Genomic DNA, 25215 nt, shown 5'->3' on the forward strand with positions numbered 1-25215 from the left:
AGATATACTATGTAAAATAGTCTCGTATCATAATATGTGATTTACAACAAATGTTACATTATATATTATCCGTAGCTCGTGATATGCTGCAACATATTAAAGCCTCAGAATAGTTGGGCAAGCGAATAATCCAGAAGTTACGTAACCCTATTGCGTTCATGGGAACGAAAACACAATAATTATAACTATGCTAAATTACTATAGACTACCAACTGCTCATTCAGAGAATTTATGAAGTTCACTTTATCGCAATAGTTTTATACAAACTCGATTTAGACTACGGATAATAGTTTTATACAAACTAGATAATCAATTATTATTATTATTATTATTATTATTATTATTATTATTATTATTATATTTGCAGTACAACCAAATACAACGACAATAACTATTAGTTCTAATTAACTGAATTGAGCTGAAAATTAAATCTTGATCTTTAAAGATTAACTATTAATTTTATGCGCTCTGTACCTTTCTGAAGGAATAAAAGCTGGAATTGGTTTCAAGGCTGTTTCTGAGTGAATACTTTCTTCAAAATAATATTAAAAATTATAGAAAGATTTTCGAGACATTCGAGTCGAGTCGAGATTTTTAAGAGCCGTCTCGACTCGACTCGTGTCTCGACTCGAAAATTCGAGTCGAGAAATACGTTTGTCTCGACTCGTCTCGAATTTTACAAACTGTGTCTCGACTCGAATCTCGACTCGAATTCGAGTCGAGTCGAGTCGAGATTCGAGACATGTCTCGACTCGAGCGCATCCCTACATTTGTACATTTTCTTTAAAAAAGTTGATTGTTTAGTAAAGAATGAGTGACGTAACAGCAAGATTTGATCTTACACTTTACCAGTACTCTTTCTTTTCTCATGAAAACAATCTAATTCTATTTTTTCCTGATAATATAGCTGGCAGTACTTAACAACCACTATCGTCGTTTCGGGTGAAGAATAACATTCGATACTATACATTCGTAGTGTCTTGTAGTATTGGACCTACCCCCCCCCCCCACTCAAATCTATATCCCTCCCATCAAAACTGTCTGGTTGTGCATCACCATTAGCAGGGCCCTTCGTAGTACCGTGACAAATCTCTCCGGAGCCCAGGTGCAGGAGGATAATTGTGGGGACCCCAGGCAGCACTTTGGTCACGGTGTAGGATGTAACTGATCTCCTGGCGCAATCAGAGAATTATTTTGAAAATGTAACAGCTAAATTTGATATCCTTGCCGGAAACCATAACAACGGGCGGCATTGAATTGATTTATATATATGTATGTTATTCTCCTGTTGGATCTGCGAGGCCATCTCTCCTCAGAGCTCCTTGCTGCAGCAATGGTGCCCTTTCCTTTCAGTGATCATCAGCAAGTAACACCATTCAAACAAAATAAGTTAACCTACTACATCTTTTTATTTCAATAAAGACATATTACACAGTTTTGATAACCATGCCTATGATAATGATATAGTACTAATTGGTTTTGCCGTCGTTTGAGTGACCCTTTTGCTATTTTGCAGTCGAAAGTTGAGAATTATAACCTGGTTGGTTATCTATAAGATATTCTGTATTGTAAATTATAAATGAGATCCGTTCTCATCGTTAAAATGATTTTTTGAACATTGCATTTTAACAATGAGAGGAAAGGATTAAATCAAGTTTGCTGCCAATCACAAATTTTATCAGGTACAAATCTAACATACACACACACACACATACCCCCCCCCACACACACACACACCACACACACACACATACACACACACAAAACTCTGGTAAGGTCAGTAAAAACGATCACACAAAAATTAATTTGTGAATGAATCTATGCTGATAGATATTATATAGCCTTCCCTTTCATAACCTAAAGTATGTGAGGTTTTAACCTTACTAATATTACTTGAGGTTTAACCAAAAAGTCTCATATTTGAGGGTATATCGACGCAAAACAACGATAAATCTATAGCCTTTATAGGCTATATTCTCTCATACCTCCAGTATGTGTGGTTTTAAACTCACCAATAATTTTTAGACTTAACCAAAAAAAAAAAAAAAAAAAAAAAAAAACCTTTTAACCTCTAGTAAGTATGTATTTTTGGCATCAGTTTAAAGAGCAATAATACTCTATGCTGTATATACCTTACAAGTATTACGTTTCTACCTCACCATTTTTTTAAGGTTTAACAAAAGAATCTCTTAATGTCAAGAATAGTTTTAAATTGAAAACATATTTTACATTTCAACCTTAAAACATATAACCTCTGCAAATATTTCGATATAAGGCATACCGTATTAGATATGGATAGTCACCGTTGAAGTTGCTGTTACCCGTGAAGAATAGAAGGACAATTTAGGTATTCAGTAGTAAGTAATGCAAATTTTAAATAGTGGATGCGGAGCCTGTTCGTCCGGGGGTCCCGGTGGGCTGCATCGCAGATTGTTGCGGATGTGGGTTATTGGCTAAAGACAGGAGTGCGCACGAGACGAGACAGAATGTTAGTTACCAAATTCGAGACGGGACAAAGCTCTTTCAATAGAAACAGATATAGTTTTCGAGACGAGACATAACTTTCGCGACACCTTTTCGAGAGGAGGCAGTCCCAAATCTTGTCTCGTGCGTATCCCTAGGTCAAGATACAAACTTGCACATCTCAGCTAACACATCTTCACGTAGGAGTTATCCGTACTAACACTGCCCATCAGTAATAGCATTTTCTTCCCATCTCTCTACTTCTACAATACCTTTTTTCAAGTCTCGCAGAACGTAGATTCTACTCAAACGATCTCCTAAACAGTTTTTATCATTTAGCTATCAAAATTATCCTGTCCTTTACTTGATAATAATAATAGTCAGAACTGCGTAATTTTGTTGTATTACTTCATAAAGCTTTTACAACACAAATGCGACTGCTACATAATACTTTAGATTTATCATATATCCTTTCGTTTCTGAGACATAATACGAGAAGTTATGAATGTATATATATATATATATATATATATATATATATATATTGTAATTTATCGTGTTTTTCGTTGGGTAGTTAGCATTTTTTTCTACATGATCAAATTACTTTGCACGTGTTCCATGGTCACAGTGCTGAATTTACGTATAAGCTAAACAAGCTATAGCTTAGGGCCTCATACTCTTGGGGGCCCCAAAATTTCAAGGAAAAGATTGAATGTACGTTTCCAAAATATAAGAAAACCAATAAATAAAGTAACATCTACATATAGCAACATTCAGAGGCGTACGCAGGAGGTGGGTCCCGAGGGTCCGGACCTCCCGGAAATCCAGACTTTTTGTAAATGTAGTCTACTTTTAGGGGCAATTTTAGAAATTTTCATATAATTTAGCCTCAAATTGTATTTGGACTCCCCGAAACGCTTTACACCCCTCCCGAAATAAATTCCTGCGTACGTCCCTGGCAACAGTGCTTCGTTTGTGTAGGAAACTATGATGTAAATAATGGAGCCCCTTCTGCTAATCTGCTTCCTAAAATATCACTGTTTTCTTTCATTTATGTATATAGGGTATTACGTTCATCTGGACACACAAAAGGCCCCATTTTCTTCAGTAGCTTAGGGCCCCACCAAGCCTAAATCCAGCTTTGCATGGTCCCACTCGCGGCAACGGTGTAGCAACGCTGAACAGCTCTGACTAAAAGCTTAAATGTGATAGTAACTGATATAAGTATTCATTGATTAAAGTTTTTTTGTTTCAGAGATGTAGACAAAAATTACAAGTTTCTCTTTCATTATAATGTTTATGGAGGTGACGAAAAACATAACTTAGGTAGGAACAATTTGTAGAAAATATTATTTTGTTGCTATTACTGAAAAATAGGTCACCTCTGCTAGAGATTAACTCTCTTCTGCTACAAATCTTGCCAAGGCATTGTTGGCTTTAAGTATTGAAACCTTTGAAGTCTCCAGCCTTGGAGACCTACAGGAAGTGGACAATAAATTCGAATCAATTGTCATGAAAGAGTTTGTGAAATGAAGACAACGCGACAAGTACAGAGAATTCCAAAGAGAAAGAAACAAAGAGAGGAAAAAAGGAGGATGTTGTCAACCAGAATCTCACATAGAATGAGATCCAGATGATGACTACGTACCAGAGACAACACTTATATGCACAGTATGTCACGACTTCACAGATCATAGTATATTTTTATACAGTATACATGTTAGCACATATCAACTACCTAGGTATAGCAGCTACATACTTTTCATTCAAAGCAGCTGTTGAAACATTCAATCTTTTCTTTTAAGCTACCTGAAATAATTTATCCTAAAGAGTTCCATTTTGTTGTAAACAGTGATGAAAACAACAGCAATGAAATTTCCAACTTCTTCATTAATATAAAAATATTGGCCTAAATATTTGTCTTTTCCTAATTCTAAAAACGACAGAAAAATGAACATTTTTTAAAATTGATGAGTCATGCGTACTATTATGTTATGTTAAGGCGTGCCTATGAATGTTTGCATACTTAATGATAATCCTACGGATTTGCTTTTGCATTTATGCACGTCATTAGAACAACTGCTTCCGTTATACAGGTCAGCGCCTCACATTGAGCCACCACACGCACACATTACTGAGAATATTACTTTATAGGATGAATGAAAGGTCATAGAACACTTGTATTTCGAATATGAAACTGAAAATGAAATGTGTGTGCCCCCATCACTGAATGGATAAATCTATATTTCAAGATATTTCAACAAAATGACCGCCATCTTGGATTAAGGAGAAATTTTTGAAATGGGAATATGATCCTGTGACATATTAAGTAAGACGAGAATGGTCTGAGATTTATTGCCGTAGTAATATGTAACGTAGATCTATATGTTGTAGTTCAAAAGTTAATAACATTAAGTCAAAACAACTACTAAAAAGACCTGTCATGTAGGTAAGAAATACTAAATGTTTTGTCTAGTGGAGATATCGATAGTTGGGTGTAAAAGTATGCACAAGGCCGGTTTCACTAACTACAAAGTTGTAGGTCCCCCTTACTTAAAATTTTTTAATTCGTTCCAAGATACCAGTAAAAGAGAAGTAGAAAATGTATCGACTTATGCAGGTAGACTGTACCAAATCAATAATAAATATTTTAAACAGTTTTTTTCTTTTTGCATCAATGGTTTAATGATGCAGCCTTAGCTCTACTACCAAAATATTTCCAGTTTTAATTATAAAATGTATGAAATTATTCATTAGTAACTTTGCAATTACTATTATATAGTTAAGTACAGTGCTCAATTTTAGTACAAAGTTTCCCCTGGTTCGATTTAACCAAATATTGTTAGTGAAAGCAAACATGCTCTTTTGAATAAAAGAAAATTTATATTATTTTATCCAAAAACATTTTTTGTTTGTTTTTGTTATACATACAATTTTCTTTTAACTGCCATTCTCTGATTTACCTAATGGTGACGTGGTCCTGTAATCCATCTCTTTTAAGGGCGAAATAGTATAGTGGGGAACGGTCTATATTGTAAGCATGATGGTATCCCTACCTGGAAACTGAACCAGATTCAAGCCCCGACCACACAGAGAGAAAGCATATATGACGTACGTAAAAACGTAGGTTACATGCGTAAATCCTGTAGTTTTTGGACTTAACATACGACTATATGCAATTCCTGCAGCAAACGTATAACTGGAAACGTAGGTTTCATAAGGTAACACTTAAGTATAAGCGTTCCATCTATACGTACCTTCCGTATGAAAGAAAGAACTGTATATAAGCGGTAAGGATCTCATATACAGATGAACGTATATAACATATAGCTGACATATGTAACAATACTTATACGTATGTAATATACGGAAGACTGTTAGACATCGTGCAACGGCATGATACAATACCTAAGCGGACAAAAGGCAGTACGTATGAAGCATGTGGATAATATATGTTTCATACAGATTTCCCTAGAAAACATATGGACCCCGTATATTTGTACAGCGGGGGACACTTCTAAATGGTACAGCCATATGGAGATTTACGGCTAAGGTGTACCATTTAGAAGTGTCCCCCGCTGTACAATATACCGCTATCCGGAGAACGGATTTTTCTCAGTGCATAGTTCGGAGCCCAGGTTAATAGTGGGTTCTATCCTTCAGAATTTCGATCATGCATGAGGACATAAAACACGAAAACACAGAAAACTACTTTACGTAACTTCTCAATTTTTTTTCCACACGTTTGTAAACTTTACCAACTACATCTACTCTCGGTGAAATTTAAAGTGTGCACGACTGGTCTATGAATATAACTCTTTATCTCTTGCTTTCAATGTCAGTTTTCTAACCATTAATTAACCTTTCCACAAACCAGCCATACAAATTTCATTCTTCAGGTTGGCGTTCAGCTACTCGGACCACGCTAGAGTGAAAGATCTGTAGTTGCTCTGTGGAATGGGTTCAGCCGGTAACATAGAACTCAGCGCACCTTTGTCCTAGTTTTACTGTGTAAATATCTGAATTTAATTAAATCTGCATCTACAAAGAATTTGGTGTTTGAAAAATATATATCAGCTGTGTCCTTCTGGTTACTCATATGTTTACATTCTAGTTAGTCTAGTACCCCCGGTGTCTTTGGCAATATGCTCCAAGATTTTATTTCAGATTGAGATGTATTGATTTATTTCATAGTTTATTTATTTCTATCTTTCTTTGTTCCATGCTAAGACAGAAATGTTGAGTTGGTTCCTTAAATAAGACTATTGTAACATATTCTCCAATACCGGCGACTTCAAAGTATTTTGTTTTTCAAGTGGGAAGGACTTTTATTACAATCTAGGGACCACTCTGCTAGTGTCCCTTTCAAAAGCAAATTTATCATTATTTTCAAAAAACTTAAGGAATTTGTTACTGAATTCTTTATGTTATCTCTCTCTCTCTCTCTCTCTCTCTCTCTCTCTCTCTCTCTGTATGTGTATGTGTATGTGTGTGTGTGTGTCTGTCTGTCTGTCTGTTATTTGAGAATTTTTCAATTTTGAGCCCTCCACTCGATAAAATATCAAAAACTATTTGAAAGAAGTAATGGAATTTTTCGCGTCACTCACAATTCCCGAGATATTGGCGAAAAAAGTTTCGACTTCGGTGGATTTAAGGAGCCATATCTCGGGAACCGTAAGTCATAGAGAGATGATATTTAAAGAATTTTTCAGTTTTGAGCCCTCGATTTTGAGCATGTGTCTTCGTAAAACAACATATCGTAGAACGTTTTAACAGAACTCTTAAACAAAATATGTGCAAAAAAATTTAATACTCAAGGAAATTATAAACAGACAGAGATATATTACAAGAATTGTTTAACGAGTATAATAATAAAGTACATAGAACAATTGGTTTAAAGCATGTGGAAGTTAGCAAGTAGAATTAATTATGTTTAAGTTCGTTCTGGGAATGCTATTGTAGTATTGTCAACTGAGGTAATATTTATAACGCATATCGCTATATTAGTATACTTACATTTTTTTTAACAATATTAAAATTCCTAACTTTACATTGATATTAACAGAAGAAAATACACTAGTTTCTACTTTAATAACGAAAAGCTATCAAGAATATTTTCTAATAAATATTGTACATCTATATAACCATTAGAATTATATAACCTTTATATCATAACATAGTATACCTATTTGAGATTCTCAACTATAGTGTTGGGATACGGAGTTCACTAGAATTGTATTTACTTATTTATTAGGATCATACTAGTACATCATATAAGGTTGAATGTTAGTACATTCGACATTCTACAGAGTAACTCTCGAACAAAACCAAATTTTTCTATTTTTTTTTTTCAATATACAGCTTAACTCTTTGCAGCACGGTGGTACTAATATCTATTATACCACATTTTATATACCGCCGTGTCTCAAAGAGTTAACGGTAGCTATCCATACTCCATTCATTTATAAATATAATGAAATGAAATATTTCAGTTTAACATCACACGATTATGCCCTTTAGGCTAAGGGAGACTGGTGATTAAAGCAAGTGGATGATGATGGAAGAAGTGGTCGAATGAGAAAGTGGGAGGAAACGGGAGTGGGAGGAAACGGGGTGAAAAAAACCACGGAAATAATGATATTCCACCACAAACTTACTTGGCCGGAGATCGAAGTAGGGACCTCACGCAACAAAGGTAGTCGCTCAGTCACTATTCATGAGTGTACGTTTCACGTAACGCTAACATAGAAAAAAATGAAATGAAATCTTCGAGTTTTACGTCCCACGGTTATGCCGGTTAGGTTAAAGGAGACGGTGATGGTGAGTAATGAATGAAATGGTGGAATGAAGAAAGTGGGAGGAAACGGGAGAACCCCGAGGAAACCCACGCACACGGTGTTTGTCCACCACAAAGTTCACTTGGCGGGGGCTGGCATCGAACCCGGGACTTCTAGCACCAGAGGTGAACGCTCTACCACTGAGCCACCGCGGCCCGCCAACGCTAACATGGAATCCTCAAAACGTTTAAGTTACGGATTGCATACATATCTAGAAAAAAAAAAATATTTAAATATTCTTAATCCTGGTTTTACATTCATTATACAAACACAAGACCCATAACAGCAAAGAGAGTATGTCCGATATGTGATTTCTCGTTTTGAGTACAATAATGGCAAAACCAAGAATGTCATCCGCTCCCGCTTTGAAATCATTGCCACCAACGAATGAAACCTTCTATGTTCGCATTCGTTCGTAAATGTTCTTTTCGCGTCATTCTCTTTCCTGTCCATAGCAGAGTTTATTTAGTTTTAGAAAAACAAGACAAAAGTCATGGTGATTGGAACGAAGAGGTCGGTGTAAAATATAGAAGCAGGAGGGGAGACAATAAGTGACTAGTTTTGGATACGTAGTATTATTAGTAATAATATGAAATGTGAGTGTGAAATAAAAGCAAGGATAGGAATGGCGAAAGAAGCATTTAGGAGAAAGAAAATACTATTTTGTGAGTCCTTCAATAAAGAGTTGAGAAAAGACTCATAAAATGCTTCATGTGGAGTATTGTATTATATGGGTTAGAAACATAGACATTACGCAAAGATGATGAAAAACGACTTGAAGGTTTTGAAATGAGGTGTAGAAAAGAATGGAGAGAATTAGCTGGGTCGAGCGGAAAACGAATGAGATTTTTGTAAAAATGGTGGGGCAAAAAGAACCATTTTAAATATTACTAAGAAAAGGAAGAGAAACTGGTTGGGACATTGGCTAAGAAGGAACTGTATCATGTGGGATGTATTAGAGGGTATGGTGGCAGGAAAGACAGGGAGGGGCGAAGGAGACTACAATTGATGGACGATATCAAAACAGAAAAATCATACATGAAGACGAAGAGGTTAGCGGAAGACCGTCGAGCATGGAAGCTTCTCAGTTGCAGCAAATGACCTGCCAATAATGACAAAATCTCTATGATGCTAATGCTCTCTTTCTTGGATTAATGTTCACTCTGACTAGGGACGACTTCAAAGTTGAACCTTGAAATTAGATAACTTCGAAGTAAAGGAATATATTGAGAATTAAAATACAGTAACCATACAGCAACTAGATAATAATGGTTATGCTATCTAAATATTTATTTGTGTCCTTTTTCAATAATACTTCCATTCAAGACACTCAGACACCTTCCGCAGACTGATTTTTTTCTTAAACATAACATAAATATGATGTGATGATTAAATTCAGCTATACCATACTATATAGAGCAACGTTTCCAAACTGTATAGTCCTCGAGATAAGCCCTTGTGATCCTCTTATCAGGAATGACTTCAAAAGTTAAACCTTGAATCTGGGGATAACCTATGAGTAAGTTCCAAAACAAGTTTCAATTCCTTGCGGGGAAGTTACCCCACCCCTTCAGGTTTAGAAATACATAGAACAACTTGACCAATATGTGCTACATATCAAAGTGCTCCGTATGACTAGTAGATTAAGAATATAATATGTACTATCCAATTATATCCTTTATCAAGGAAATAAACAAAAAAAATATTACTTCACTATAAATATTCCATATTAGTGAACCTCACTATCACGTCGTAGAGTGATCGTGAGACAGTGTGAGTTACGTAGCTCTCACACATATTCAAAAACTAAAGAAAAGCTACAACAAATAACATCCAGCAGGAGCCTTCTTCCCTTTCATTACCCGAGCCTTATCGTGGCTAGAGGGCTTAAACCCTGAAGGGTGACAAATCGGGTTGACATAGCTACAAAGAAAGATCTGTTCGGAAAGAGTAAAAGAGCTCAAGTGACCACCACGCTAGTTTTCTCTAATTAGTAACGCAAAACCTATTGAACGTTTTTGTACCATGTGACCTATCAAACAACTCATCTAGATGAACAGTTGACGAATATGCAATGAACGTACTAATCTGACAATATAGATAGGTGAAATCGTGGAAAATAAAGAAATTGAAATACATACACCGAATGTGTCACATCTATCCATAACAATGAGTCACATTAGATGTGATACCAGATGACTCACTGTTAATTAGATATTTTGGATATGCTTTTCTCAACTTTATAGGGCCACTAATGTTTATAGTGAAATAATCATGTTTTTTTTTTTTTTTTTTTTGTTTTATTCATTACTATCGGATATAATTGAGTAGTGCATATTATATTTTTAATCTACTAGTCATACGGAGCACTTTGATATGTAGCACATATTGGTCAAGTTGTTCTATGTATTTCCAACCCTGAAGGGGTGGAATAACTTCCGGGCAAGGAATTGAAACTTGTTTTGGAACTTACTCGACAAACCTTTTCAGAAAATATATAGGTTATCCCCAGATTCAAGGTTTAAATTTGAAGTCATTCCTGGTAAGAAGATCACAAGGGCATATCTCGAGGACTGCAGTTTGGAAACGTTGCTCTATATAGTATGGTATAGCTGAATTTAATCATAACATCATATTTCTGTTATGTTTAAGAAAAAATCAGTTTGCAGAAGATGTCTGAGTGCCTTGAATGAAAGTATTATTGAAAAAGAAGGGCATAAATAAATATTTAGATAGCATAGCCATTATAACTTAATTGCTGTATGGTCGTGTGTTACTGTATTTTAATTCTCAATATATTCCTTTACTTCGAAGTTATCTAATTTCCTAGTTCTTTTTAATTTACTTTCAAACCTAGGGTGAAAGTAACTGGCCACCTTACACCCAGGCCTCATACCATCGAGACGTGAAACGAAATAAATTGCGGGGCCAATGATGTAGATGAGAATCCCCTATTCAGCATTAATAAACTATTTTGTACGAGATTTGAGGTTGTAATATCAATAATACTGAATTCTCGCTATGAGTGAACGTTACGACATTAATAGTACAATTGTAAGAAAATCTTACAAAATTTTGAATCTCAAAAACAAGGAATTAGAAATAGTCAACTAGTTCCTTATTTTGAAAAATATAGTTAATTTCTCCTATCCGCGGGTCCTAGGACTATCACCCCATTTATCCCACCCATAGGACAGCTCTACCGATTTGCTAATTTTCTGGTTCTGCTTAACTCCCTGCTAGGCATTTGACCAGAACCTATCTTTGGGCACAACACCTACACATATTCATACATACGTATATCCATAAGCAAGGGCGCCGATCCTGGAGGGCCGAGGGGGCCCGGGCCCCCCAAAGCCCTTTTGGGCCCCCTCATTGTATTTGTAAATTTACAATATTTGGCATAATTTGAATGCAATTTGTCTTAAAATCCTCATATATGCTTTCTGCATCTGAATGCCCCCCTCCCCAAATTTAGAGAGAAATCGGCGCCCTTGTCCACAAGTCCAGAATGTTTATTTATTTATGACAACATTCTCATATAATATGTGCTTTCTTTCTCTTTCTTTACGATTTGATTGCAAGGAAAGCAGAATGTTCTTCTGAAAAATTGGGGAAGAATTGTCACCGTTCAATGACTAGATATCTGAGACACTGAAATAACTGAAATTCATTAGCTAAGGCAAAGCTGCATTTATATCGGTTTTAAACAGTAAAAATAAATCTATAGTTTACTGTTGTATTCTTGCGCTTTATAGGGTATAGCGTAAAAGCGACATCGATAGGGAATGAATTATTCTTTAATTATTTATTTTGTCAACTACAACTCTGATATTTGACATATCAAACTAGTTTCGAATCTGTTTCCGGTGACCTCAAAGAAACTGACAATAGGGCCAATGAAATGATCGTCGGTTCAGAATTACAAATACTACGATAGATTATACACGAAAATGTCGGGTATAACGTAGTGTGTGTAATGTGGGTATGTCGAATTCTTGCCGCGAAAGTTTTGAAGCAACTAATTTTAATATATGACAGTGATGAAGAAATACAAAACAAAAATCATATAGAGAAGAGTCAGCCATTAAAGATCAATCCGAAACAAATTTTGTATTGGTGGATGTGGAGAGAGGGTGGTTTAATTTCTATTCCATAGAAGTTTATGCTGTAAAGGTTAGAAAATTGATTACATAAAGGGTTAAGCCCAACTCGTTACAATGACCAAGTACTAATAGAAGTTGCTAAGATTATTTTCAATAATTCTTTTCAACCACTCATTTATTTTATACTATTTGCAGATAGCGTCAACATAGTGACGAAGTCACAGTAAGTGTCTTCGTCACAGTCACTGTAAGTTTATCTTAAATTCCTTACGTATTATAACAGGAAATCGATCTATGCATTGCAATTAGAAATTTGGCCTAGTAATGACATTTCTTCCTCTTCTACCTTCAATTACCTGATATTGAAATACAAGTCAGTCATTTCCAACTCTGATAAACCTTACAATTCAAATACCAAGCATGGTGAATAATGCAATCATGTGTGTTCTCTCGGAGTTCTCCGGTAAAGTTTACTTTCCCTCTCTTCATTTATCAATCTTCTTCAATATAATTCAAGTGCACGTCATTTGTTTCTTTTACTCTACAGAACACAAACACAACTATTGGGATTAAACTATATATTTCATTTCATTTCATTCAATTTCCAGAAACTTGTGATAGCTTTGATATTTTAGAGCGCAATTTCAAACAATTAAATCCTTCAATTAAAGTTCTACGATGTCGTATTTGAGCTAAATGAGGCGGCAGATTAATGAAAGTAAATGGTTATGGAACAATTGGTAGAAAATGAGAATGTGGAAGGAAAAGGGAAATCGTTGGAAAACCCTACAGACATCCACCACAAATTCAAATGGCCTGAGATAAAACTCTTCACACTAAGGATGATCTCTTACAGCAGCACCACACGTATTCTTAGAAACATTAATGTCTAAATTTTTTCATATACAATATTGCTTCCGGAATCCCAACGCCAGAGAACTTCAACAACTTGAAGTAAGAACGAAAAATTCGAGAAAATTTTGTCCCGGAACACGAACGCTGTCTTCTCATCCAAACGTCCAGCACATTCTTCTTGTGTGCTTGAGCGAACGTTTCTCCACTGCTTGGGCCACCTATACGTTTTCTCGTTCAGTTCGTTGATGAAAGCTGCGGTAAAAAGAAACTCCTGTGATTTGTCGCTACTAATTTTATGTTTCTGAACCTTTTTGTGTTATCCTTCTAATATAATAACTTAGTGTATTCACTATCTGTCCTAAAAAGTTATTTTTTTATTCTACTCGTATTAAAGAATTATTATTTATTAATATTTTACCTTAAAGTTCAATGTATTTGCTCTTGAAACCATTTTCCAAATTGAAGTTTCTGGAACCCAGGAAATGAATAACCCAGTTTGTACTATTTAAAAAAATGTCGCGAAATTCGAACGATTTGGAATTCAAGTATGATTTGGAAACAGATTAAGTTCGTATTCCAAGGTATCACTGTATATTAATTACCTTGCTTAAGTTGCCTAGATTCGATCCGCGATGAGGTGGAATTTGTTTCCAGTTTCACTCTCAATCTGTTCAGAAGTTGTTCACCCAGCCTGCCAAATAAGTATCTGGGAAAACCGGGGGAAACCGGGGGAAAACCGATAAAGACGGTGAGTATGGTGCTGAATGTTGATGTCTAGTTAATTGCATAATCTCTACGTGTTGAAGTCAACAAAATGTGAAACGTTATCTCCATCATCATTCGTGGGCCACATAAAGCCTCTCATAACGGAGCAACCTTTATGCCCACCTTGGATAATTTATTGATCATTTATTGTCATCTATCATTTGATTTTTAAGGAATTTGTTTTACTAAAACTCCTATTTACTCAATCTGTCCATAGGGCCACGGTGGCTCAATGATAGAGCGTTCACTTCTGGTGCGTGGGGTCCCTTGTTCGATTCCAGCTCGCGCCAAGTGAACTTTGTGGTGGACAAACATCGTGTCCGTGGGTTTTCCCGCGTTTCTCCCGTTTCCTCCCACTTTCTTCATTCCACCATTTCCTTCGTTTCTTTTCATCACCATCTCCTTTAGCCTGGCTAATGTAACGGTGGGACGTAACACTGAAAGATTTCATTTCATTTCTTTCTATCCGTGTGTCCGTCCATCCGGAAGACAAACAATCTTAAGATCTACCATACGAGTCACCATAAATTTTGGCCGGGATGCAGATCAACAGCTAGAAATCGAGTTTGTTGATAAAGGTGATATTTAAACCTGAAGTGGGAGAAAGCAATCATTTCCAGTTTTAACGTTGAATAGAACAAACACGATAATAGATAGCGAGAAGCAGTTTTCTACAATTCCATCATCTCTTTATTAAAACCGGAAATGAAAGAAATTCACTACAATTTCCGATTTCAATACTGATCTACATAGAACGAAAGCAATAACAGATAGCGAGAAGCGGTTTCTGGAATCGATTTTAGGGTTGTAAGAGTAGCTATAATCTCTCTCAACCTTAAATTTAAACCAGAAGAGACAGAAATCAACCATTTCTGATTTCAATGTTGATCACTATAGAATGAAAACAGTAATAGATAGCGAAAAGCTGTTTTCTGCAATTAATTAGGATAAGCGCCTCAATGATATATTCCATATACACTCTAATCTCTACTAAAGCTAGAAGTTTTAGGAATCTACTGTCAATCAGGTTTCAATATTACTGAGGAAATATCACGCCACACAAACCAAACTTCTTCATGTGCTGTACATGTGATATTGCTACTTGTTCTTTTGATAAAAACAATCAAAGAATAGCATAGGCCTATATCGTACGCAATCAATGACACTCATAAGATCTTAACTAAACTTTGCATGCAGGTGAACCTTGACAAGCTTCTTTATTGGTTAAAGTTTATCGTTCCTTTCCAGCACCGAGACTATGTGAGACCTGGATTTACAGTTTAAGGTGGAATTCGAATTATTGCAATACGATCAATGCTCTTCCATCGGCAGTCGTAACCTGGGATCCGTGTACTTCCGGCGCGCCCACGAGCTATTGGATCAGTGGAAAAATGAAATGGAATATTTCCGTTTAATGTCGCACGATTATGCCCTTTAGGCTAAGGGAGACTATGATTAAAGCAATTGAATGATGATGAAAGCATTGGTGGAATGAGGAAGTGGGAGGGAATGAAAGTACCTGAGAAAACCCACGGACACGATGATGTTCATTTCGCGTTGAAAACGTTCATATAGTCCATTCAGTGGTACAGGCATGGAGCCAATCGGTCGGCGTTAACGCTGCAATGTTAACGTCGAGTTTTTAGGGTCCGTATTGTTCACGCCTTAGTGAAATTTGAAAAGGAAAGCAGGGAGGATATGTGTAACAAAAATATGTAGAACAAACTTATTAAACATTAATTTGAGTCGTACGAAAATAAATGATGAGACAGTTGATTAGCTATGATGGAAATGCAGTGTCTCCCTGTAATAAAGGTTTCCTTTAAAAAAAATCAATGAAGGTTGAATTTTTTTTCCATAATACGGAAACTTACTAGTAATATGTGTCAAATGTAATAGCTATGTGTCATTAGACCTGTATGTGGTTTACGAATTCACAGCCAGTTTAGAAAAATTGATTTTTGAAAGAATGTTAAAAATAAGTGAACATTCTGCAATTATATTACATGTAAGTAGAATTAAACATCGCGTTTACTTTGTTTAACGTAGAACAAGGTATCTTGAGCCTGGACACCATCTGAGACACTGAATTCTAGGGGCATCAATTTTAGACTCTCCTTGTGGTAACCTTAATTACGAACGAAATTAAAGCAATTTTTACATTACAAATCAAGCTTTAAAGAAAATATATAATATACGTGCGTTAATGGTCGCCTATACTAGTTATGATACTATTTCAAATCATAGCAATTTTCGATACCGGTACAGGGGGACACGGTGGTTCAGTGGTAGAGCACATACCTCTGATGCTTAGGATTCCCGGCCGCCAAATAAGTTTGTCGTGAGCAACATCGTGTCCGTGGGGAACTTCCCGTTCCCCTCTACATTATCATTCCATCAATTCTTCCATCATGATTCACTTGCCTTAATCATCTGTCTCCCTTAGCCTAAGAGACATGAAAGATTTCATTTTATTTCATTTCGATACCGGTGCATTCATTCTATAGAGGAATAAGAAATAAGGAACTAGCGGTTATGGCACTATGATCAAGAGTACCCATTCTTGCATAAATTTCTAATTGTGTCTTTTATAATGATTTGAGGGTATTGAATCCAATGAAACTAGTTTTTAAACATATCCGCTCACTCGTCTATGGAGCCACTAGAAAAAATATCTTAAATGTTGGATATTTATATCTATTGTATATCCCAAATTTAAGATCACTTTTCTAGGCATCCCATAAATGCATGTGTTTAAAACAATTCTCAAATTAGTATGGAAAGTGCAATTAGAAATTTATCCACGCGTGGGCACTTGTTACTAGTTACATAATGATCAATGCTTAGCGTAGTGATACCTCAAGGTGTATAAAATTGGTATGATCAAGATGTGCACGCGTTCAGCTTCTTTCTCTCTTTTCCTCTATGGTCAGCGGGATGAGGGTTTTTTTTCCCTATATTGTTTATAATAGTGTGTGAAATTAATCTGAATGAATATGTACGGCAATATTATGTTATAAAAACAATGAAGATAGATGAGAAGTTTATAGAGTGACTAGTGAGATTAGATTGTGAAATCAGGGGCGTCATTTGGAGAGGGCAAGGGACCAATTGCCTCCTTGAACTTAAGAAACACAAGTTTTTTTAAAAAATAAATAACATGCTATAATAATAATAATAATAATAATAAAACATGAAATCCCTATGTCGTTGGACATTGTTACCCTCCTCTGGCTAATCTGAAATGACTATTCTTTTCTATAGCTTGTGATATTTAGTTATTGAACTGCTTATAGTTTGTTTAGAAAAATCTTTCAGTTTGACGTCCCACGATTATAACCTTTAGGCTAAGGGAGACGAATGATGAAGACAAGTGAATGACGATGGAAGAATTGGTGGGATGATAATGTGGGAAGAAAGGAGAGTACTCCGAGAAAACCAACGGACACGATGTTGTCCACCGTAAACTTAATTGGCCGGGATCGAACCATGGACCGCACGATCCAAAAGAAAGCGCTGTACCATTGAGATACCGTTCCCCTTGATTGTTTGCAGTTTAGCGTCCTTTTCAATACCAGAATTACGCAACGTGGACCTAAAGCATAAAGTCAAATTTGAACCATATGAGCTTTCACCAGAAATCGAACTCAGGTCTACCGTGCTGAAGACGCGTACGCTAACCAGTGGCGGATCTAGAGGAAAAAGATAGGGGAGGGCAGCCAGAACCCAGATTATGATAGGAATAAGTTTAATATGGACTTTAGAAGTGTGTATATAACAGCTTAAACTATTTTTGTCACTCAGAAAACTGGAGGTGCTAAGCCTCCCGGCTCCGGCCTAGATCCGCCACTGACGCTAAACATTTCACTACAAGGGGGCTCTGCACTAATTGGTATGTGCAAATGCCAAAATTAGTTTTGCATTTCTATTTATTTTCAGTGCCATCTATGAGCTTGAACAAAATTAAATATTAACGTCCCACTTTTATACCTTGTAAGATGAAGGCGAGGAATTATTAAAGTGAATAATTACAAAATAATGAATAGAGGAAGATTGCAGGAGTAAATGGTAGAATCCAAAGAAAATCCATGCATATGATCATGTATAGCACAAACTCATTTCCTAGAATCGAACCAGGGAACTCTCGCATCAGAGGCAAATACTGTACCACTCAGTTCCCGTGACCTCGTATTTATGGATTAAGATATAGTAATGAGATTTCCCTCAAATTTGCAACAATAATTAGAGTTCGAGTTTTAAATTTTAAGTTAGTTTTACAGTTTTCACGCAATTCATTTGAAATTCAACCTAACATTAAATGTTTAATTTTTGTCCATTATAACATTTCAATTATAACTAAAACATTTCAAAAGATCACGACAGTTATATTATTAATAGCTCCTCTAAGAAAACTGGCAAATGACCAGTATTTGATTCCTTTTCCATAATTTTCTTAGTGGTTATTATTTTAATGAAATGCACTTAATATGCATGTTTCATTCATATGCATTTCTGTGATTGGCAGCGGAATCAAAGCTCAAATATTAATGTAGACCTACACATGAAAGTTTCCTATCCTGATGCACCTTGCGGTCTCTTTGTATATGATCAAAAAATAACTACCACGAGAAATAATCTGTAAAATGATAACAAACACCTACAACTTAGACGGCTAGACGAGACTCGCACCGGCAACTATACGTTCTGTTCTTGTGAACGTAGCTTCTGGTATCACTAGATTTGCCAAAAAGTTCTTTGTATTAGTATACGCAGAATTTCATCAGAAAGGTGGTGGGGGCGTTCAAGCTCACAAATTCATATCATTTCAGGTGTTTTGTAAATATATATCTTGATATAGTAAATTTTTATATTTGCATTGCTCAAGATGGGGTTAAAACCCGATACTCGTCCTTTCTTTGTATGATAAAACTATATGCGATTAAAAGAAAATAATAATTAAGAAGAAAATGAGAAATCAACCAAATAGTAGATGCTGTATTATGGGATCTAATTACTTCAATATCTTGGACAACATATGTACTCGAAACAAGTGCTATTAAGCATAACAAAAAGACGATAGAAACGAATGACGTCATAATCAATGACGGCCTTTTACCAGCTGTTCTGGCGGCCGGAACAAATAGAAAGAAAAAGAAAAAAGACGAAAATGCTGGTACTTACTTTTAATTTGTGGACCTCTCTCTGTAGTCGGAGGACTTCCTGCTCCCTGCATTTCAGCTGCCTCTTCACATCCACCAACTCCGATTGCAGAGTATCTGACTTCGATTCCCACTCCTTCACTTCACGCTTCAGTTGCGGGACTAAATTCTTTAGATACTCATAGTCCGGATGTTGTTGTTGTTGGGGTTGGGGGCATGGCAACTGTTGTTGGTGTGAAGGCGCCGGTGACGATCTCTGCGTTGTTGACGCACCGTTGCCCATGGAAAGTCCTGGCATGAAGCGGGCTGGAGAACCTGGGTTCGAACGCGGTGTGGTCGATCGCGGAGGGGAACGTGGCCCTTTTAAAACAGCAGCCACTGGTTCGGGGACTGTTATCGGTGTTTGAGAACGTGGTGTTGGTTGCGTTATTGACTCGCTGTCCTCCAAGTCTTTTAGGTCGCGGTTCGGTTCTTGTAAAATTTGTGTGAGGCTGACCGGCCCGCCTGGAGGTGGTTGTGGACCTGTTGATGATGTAGATGATGGTGTTGTAGTTGATGATGGTAAGGATGATGATGATGATACTGGTGTTGTAGTGGAGGCGGAAGTTGAAAAAAGCGGCGGTCCAAATCGTTTCCCGTCATGCCCTCCTGCGCACTGTCCAAAGAAACTGCCACACGTGTGCGGCGGCGGTGGTGAGGGCGTCCGATGCGCCTCGCGTAATAAAGCGGCGACGTCTCGAACGCTCTTTGGATACAGCTGGTCGTGGTCGTCGTCGTCGGTGTTGTTTCCGTCGCGCGTCGCCGGAGAGCCACTACCACTAACCGAATGAGTAGGGAGAAAACTGTCGGAGTCTGCAGTGGTGCCGCCATGCGGTGAGTTTTTGCAATTTGTCGTCTTCTCTCGTTCATCATCCATCCTGTTGTTATGTTGGTGCAGAGCGTGCGGCCTGCAATAAAGAAAGAAGGTAAAGGTATCTGTCATAGACTTCCATACATATTCATCACATTTTAAAAAAGAAATGAATACAAAGACAAGAAGAGAGAAAAGAAAAGTAAATAGACCAGAAAATACCAAAGTTTTGAACAAATCATTGTTTGGGTATTTACAGCTATTTCCATGTCATGTTGTGACACGCGAATGGTTCATCTTTTTTCTCTCCGGTGACTCCAGGTCAATATTTTTGTTTCTCTAACATAAGAGACGCAGTTAAAGGAAGGAGAGAAAACTATACATGCAGATACCACCATTTTGATTATCAACTTGACCTCTCTAATACATTAAGATGATCATCTTGGAGGAAACAGAAAATGTGCTACCTTTTTTATACATAATGAAAGAATAAAATGATTTAAATATACACAACCTTAATTAAACTCATACTGTCCTGAACAATTCAGTAATACGTAAGGTTTTATTTTAGAAATTCTCGTAGAAATTGGTTGTGACTTTTTAAGACCTCTGAACAAAATATATACACACAAAAGAAATGACAAATTAACTATACAGTAAAATTCTTTACATCAGCTGTATAACAAAGTGTATACAAATATACGTCTGAACCCTTAAGATCCTTAAGGGGGGCGCGGTGGCTAAGTGGTAGAGCGTTCACCTCCGGGCCTTGGGGTCCCTGGTTCGATCCCAGCTCGCGCCGTGTGGACTTTGTGATGGACAAACATCGTGCTCGTGGGTATTCTCGGGGTTCTCCCGTTTCCTCCCACTTTCTTCATTCCACCATTTCACTCATTTCCCATTATCACCGTCTTCTTTAGCCTAACCGGCATAATCGTGGGACATTAAACTTAAAGATTTCATTTCATTTCATTTCCTTAAGATCTTTAATATCACTTGTTTAATTATTTATTCATTGAAGTATAGCAACAATTCTATCAGAAGACGAGCACTTACAGCTCTAAGTTTAATTCGAACCATCGTAATTCGATTAAAGGTCTCCCACCAGGAATCGAACCAGCACCATATATCGAAACGGATGAATGGTGGCTCAGTGGTAGAACGTTCGTCTTTGATACGAGCGATACCGTTTGATCCCAGAAGACGTGAGTTTATGTTTGCAAGTCGTGTTAATACAAGTTTTATTCACTGTGCAAATTTTAAAGAAAACATAACACGTACATAGCAATAACGTTTTTGTATATTATTAGGTGTAACTAATACCAGCCTCCTTAAACATGTCTGTCAATGGCTTCATTGCACAGATTTTGAATTTCCTGCTTACTAACATATCCACAGGCTAATTTTGATGTAATTAGACTTGAGTGTGTATCGGTGGAACTATTCACACCAAGTCAGCCCTTTGTAGGATTGCATCTAAATTATCACTGTTAAGCTCTTATTGTCCAGAATAAAAAATCCCAGGAAACAAGTATTTTAGAAACTATCTCACACACACACACACACACAAAAAAAAAAAAAAAAAAAAAAAAAACATAAGAGTGCGGGATCATGATTAATGTAGCATGAAAATTTGATGTTACACTTCATCTGTACTGTTTCTCAGCGGGCACGGTGGCTCAGTGGTAGAGCGCTTACCTCTGCTGCGTGGAATTCCTGGTTCGATCCCAAGCCAAGTTAGTTTGTGGTGGGCAACATCATTTCCATGGGTTTTCTCAGGGTACTCATATTTCCTTCCACTTCCTCATTCCACCAATTCTTCTATAATCATTCACTTGCTTTAATTATCGTTTCCCTTAGCCTAAAGGGCATACCCGTGTGACGTTAAACTGAAAGATTTCATCTTTTGCACTTGTCTCTTATAAAAACAATCTAGTTCTATAATCTTTTTCTTAAATATAGGTGGAAGTATTTTACTATTACTTATTGTTTTCTCGGGTGCAGAATAATATCCATTCAATACCATATAGACGTAATGGCTTGTAGTATTGGGACTCCCTTCCCCCCAGAAGCTCGGATCCACCCCAACAAAAACTTCTGGATGCGCCTCTAAAGCTCCTCTTTTAAAAAAATGGCGCGAAAGCTCAGCGTCCTGGATTCTGTGAATTTAATCCCTGATATCACTATTTAAAAAACAATGGAGAAAAAATGAAAGAAAAAATAAATGCTGAAAACAACTTTCTAGTTTTCGCAAAAATGCCAAATTTCAATGCTTCTTATATTGTTTCTAATAGGAAATTTATCCCTACAGGAATCCCCATCAGGATTCTGCCGCCTATAGTCGGACAACATGTCCATGCCGACCAGATGCCGCGGTCGGATTGCCGGCGCCGGACGCCGGCACCTTTCAGCGCGATTTTCGACCGCGACGAATAGTTGCCTTGGCGAGCGGTCGGCAAACAGCCGGAAATGAGCATTAAATGCGCCGGCACCGCCGTCGGAGTTGTCTTGCCGAGCAGTCGACAAACAACCGTAAAGGCGCAGTAAATGCGCCGGCGCCGCCGTCGAAAAGAGGCCGGCATAAGGAGTCGGCAGAGGGTCGGAAAGAGGCCTTTCCGATTGTTTTGCCGGCTCTGACGGTCGGCAACAGTCGGCAAAGAGTCGGCAAAGGGAATTTTACTTGACGATTTTCGACCGCTTGCCGCCTCGGCAAAAGGTCGGCAACTTTGAACAAATAGATCGTCGTGCCGCCGCGGACGGGTGCCGGCTGCCTCCGGCGGCCCGCCACCGTCGACGGCGGCAATCCATCTTTCCGACCGCGACGTCCTGATGGGGATATCTATCTATTTAATTTAATTCGCCTCTCCCATTCCAGTTGTCTTCTTTCAGTCTTACTATGGGAGACTGACGGTTCAGTGGCAAAGTACTGACCTCCGTTGCTAAGGATTTCTAGTCTGATCTCACGGCATGCAAGATAGTAGTCGACAATGTGTGTTCGTGAGTTTTTTTTTTTTTTTTTTCACGATTATCGTATTTTTTCCTGCTCTTTCGATCCACCAAATCTTTCATAATGACTTATGGCAGGGTTTCTCAACATTTTCCATTCACGTACCACCAAAGGCGTACTTCCATTACTCGCACTTACCATCAATAGTGTCTCCCCGTACCACCAGTGGTACGCGTACCACAGATTGAGAACCCCTTACTTACGGTATCATTCACTCTCTTTAACCTAGAGGCATAATCATATAAACTTCTCAGATTTCATTTTATTAATATCTGGCATGTGTTACTGCTGCCTTTATATAATTTTCTTCCTTTTTCAGGAAAAGAGAGAGGTATTTACAAGGAAACATTGTTAATAAACCATGTTACTAAATTAATCATTTTTTTATTTTTAAAAAATCATTATGAAATTTTCTTTCAAAATAAAGCTGTAAAAAGAATATTCAAAGACAAAGAATGTGACGTCTTTTGCTGTCAACCAAAAGAACTTGACGTCTTCGCTTGCTTTTTCTCCTCCTCTGTTTTTCCTAATTAAAACAAAAGAGGTGGGATTCTTAGACGGAGAAACTTAGCTTTGAGCAATTAATTATCATGATTAAATACTGCACCCAACTTTCTATGCTTTGTAAATTAAATCTTTTATGTATATATATAAACCACACGGGCGTAGGTGTAGATATCCCTATTTGTATAATTAGTTGAATAAAATCACGTGATCTGCTGAGCACATGTTCTTTACCCGGGAGTATTCCTTTCTTATTAAAGTAGACAAAGGAATTAGGATATATCTATCTGGTCATTTTAACGATTAAATGAATTGATGTCCGGTTAAGTTCTACTTTCTTTCTGTTAACAGTTTTTGATTGTGTTTTCATTTGGAATTACAGCCTACAAGTTGTTATAGCACACGGCAACATAATGAACGCTCAACTAGATGATGTGCGGTTGGCCCATCGGTTCAAAACTCCAATATTTTTTTCTTTCGTAGACTACAAAAATAATAGCATAGAAAACCGGTGAGCTAGTTACGTATCGTTGAGTTAAATGTGCGCCATTTGGCCATAAATAACATATCATTACGCGGACGAATAGTCTTCTCACTCAAGTCTCCTTTACATGTCCACTCAAATAATTTCTAGACCACAGTTCGTATTACCTCTAATTATTTTAGCCGAGCCTGTTAAATGATATACTTATTACCTACAAACTATATATACAGGGTGTTTCAAAACAACACCGACGATGTTTGGAAGGTGATTCCTGACACCAAAATAAGACAAAAAGCATAGACCAACTTAGGTGCACAGATGCTTCCTTTCGGATCTATATGCTGCCGAAAACATGAAAAAATAAACTTTAACCCTCTGGGAACGTTTGGTACAGATCTGTACCATGGCGTCAACCTTCAGAATTTGCTTTATAAATCTCTAGTAAAGTTTTCACACCGGGTTTTTTTGCATTCATTAAAGTGGGAAAGCATCAAAGAATATGTTTCATGGACATTTTGCAGTCACGCGTGGGATACCTGGGCAGTGACATCACATGGACGAAGGAAGAAAGAAAAGGGTAAACTTTAGATTATTTTTTTTTTAAATCCTGATATATTAGTATTAACCCTAGGACCATAGTTCGTACCTCGTTGTGTTCGTAATGAAGGAATGTTTCCTACTGTAGCACTCAAATTTTCGTATTATGTACCAGAAGCAGAAATATCCCGCCCAAAATGGAAAAAAAGAGGATTTTTACGAGATTTTCCTTTTTCGGAAATTTCTCTCCTCAGGTACACGATAGGGACATGTGAGTGGTACCGTTTAAAACCTAGTATCATTCCGAACAAAACGAGGTACGAATAATGATTGAAGGGTAAATAGAGATTTTTCAACAAATTTCTAAATTTTTCCTCTGTTACACATTTTTAGTCAACATGTTTAGTAAAATAGCTACAGTGTCACAATATTTGTCGTAGGATCACGGTTCGTACCCCCATTGTGTTCGTAATGATGCAACGTTTCCAACGGTACCACTACTATTGTGCTGTCATGTACCTGAGGAGATAAATTTCCGAAAAAGGGAATTTTTGAAAATTTGAATTTCCCGCTACTTCTTTATACATTTTGGGTGGGAATTCCTCCACTCAGGTACATGATAGGGACATGCAAGTGATACGATTGAAA

At 37.1% G+C, this 25215-nt stretch overlaps 1 protein-coding gene across 2 annotated transcripts in view; it reads right to left on the bottom strand.

The window, feature by feature from the left end:
- The window catches only part of LOC145693919 (cGMP-dependent protein kinase, isozyme 1-like), a 912022-nt gene that overhangs the window by 381032 nt on the left and 505775 nt on the right, over nt 1-25215 (bottom strand). For both annotated transcript variants that reach the window (XM_081770087.1, XM_081770079.1), the window contains exon 3: nt 19208-20132. In XM_081770087.1, coding sequence (XP_081626213.1) covers nt 19208-20101 — 894 coding nt within the window. In that variant the 5' untranslated portion in view covers nt 20102-20132. The remainder of the gene's footprint in view (nt 1-19207; nt 20133-25215) is intronic.

This window comes from Thermobia domestica, chromosome 1 (genome assembly GCF_964235325.1).
Source record: "Thermobia domestica chromosome 1, izTheDome1.hap1.1, whole genome shotgun sequence".
Lineage (NCBI taxonomy): Eukaryota > Metazoa > Arthropoda > Insecta > Zygentoma > Lepismatidae > Thermobia > Thermobia domestica.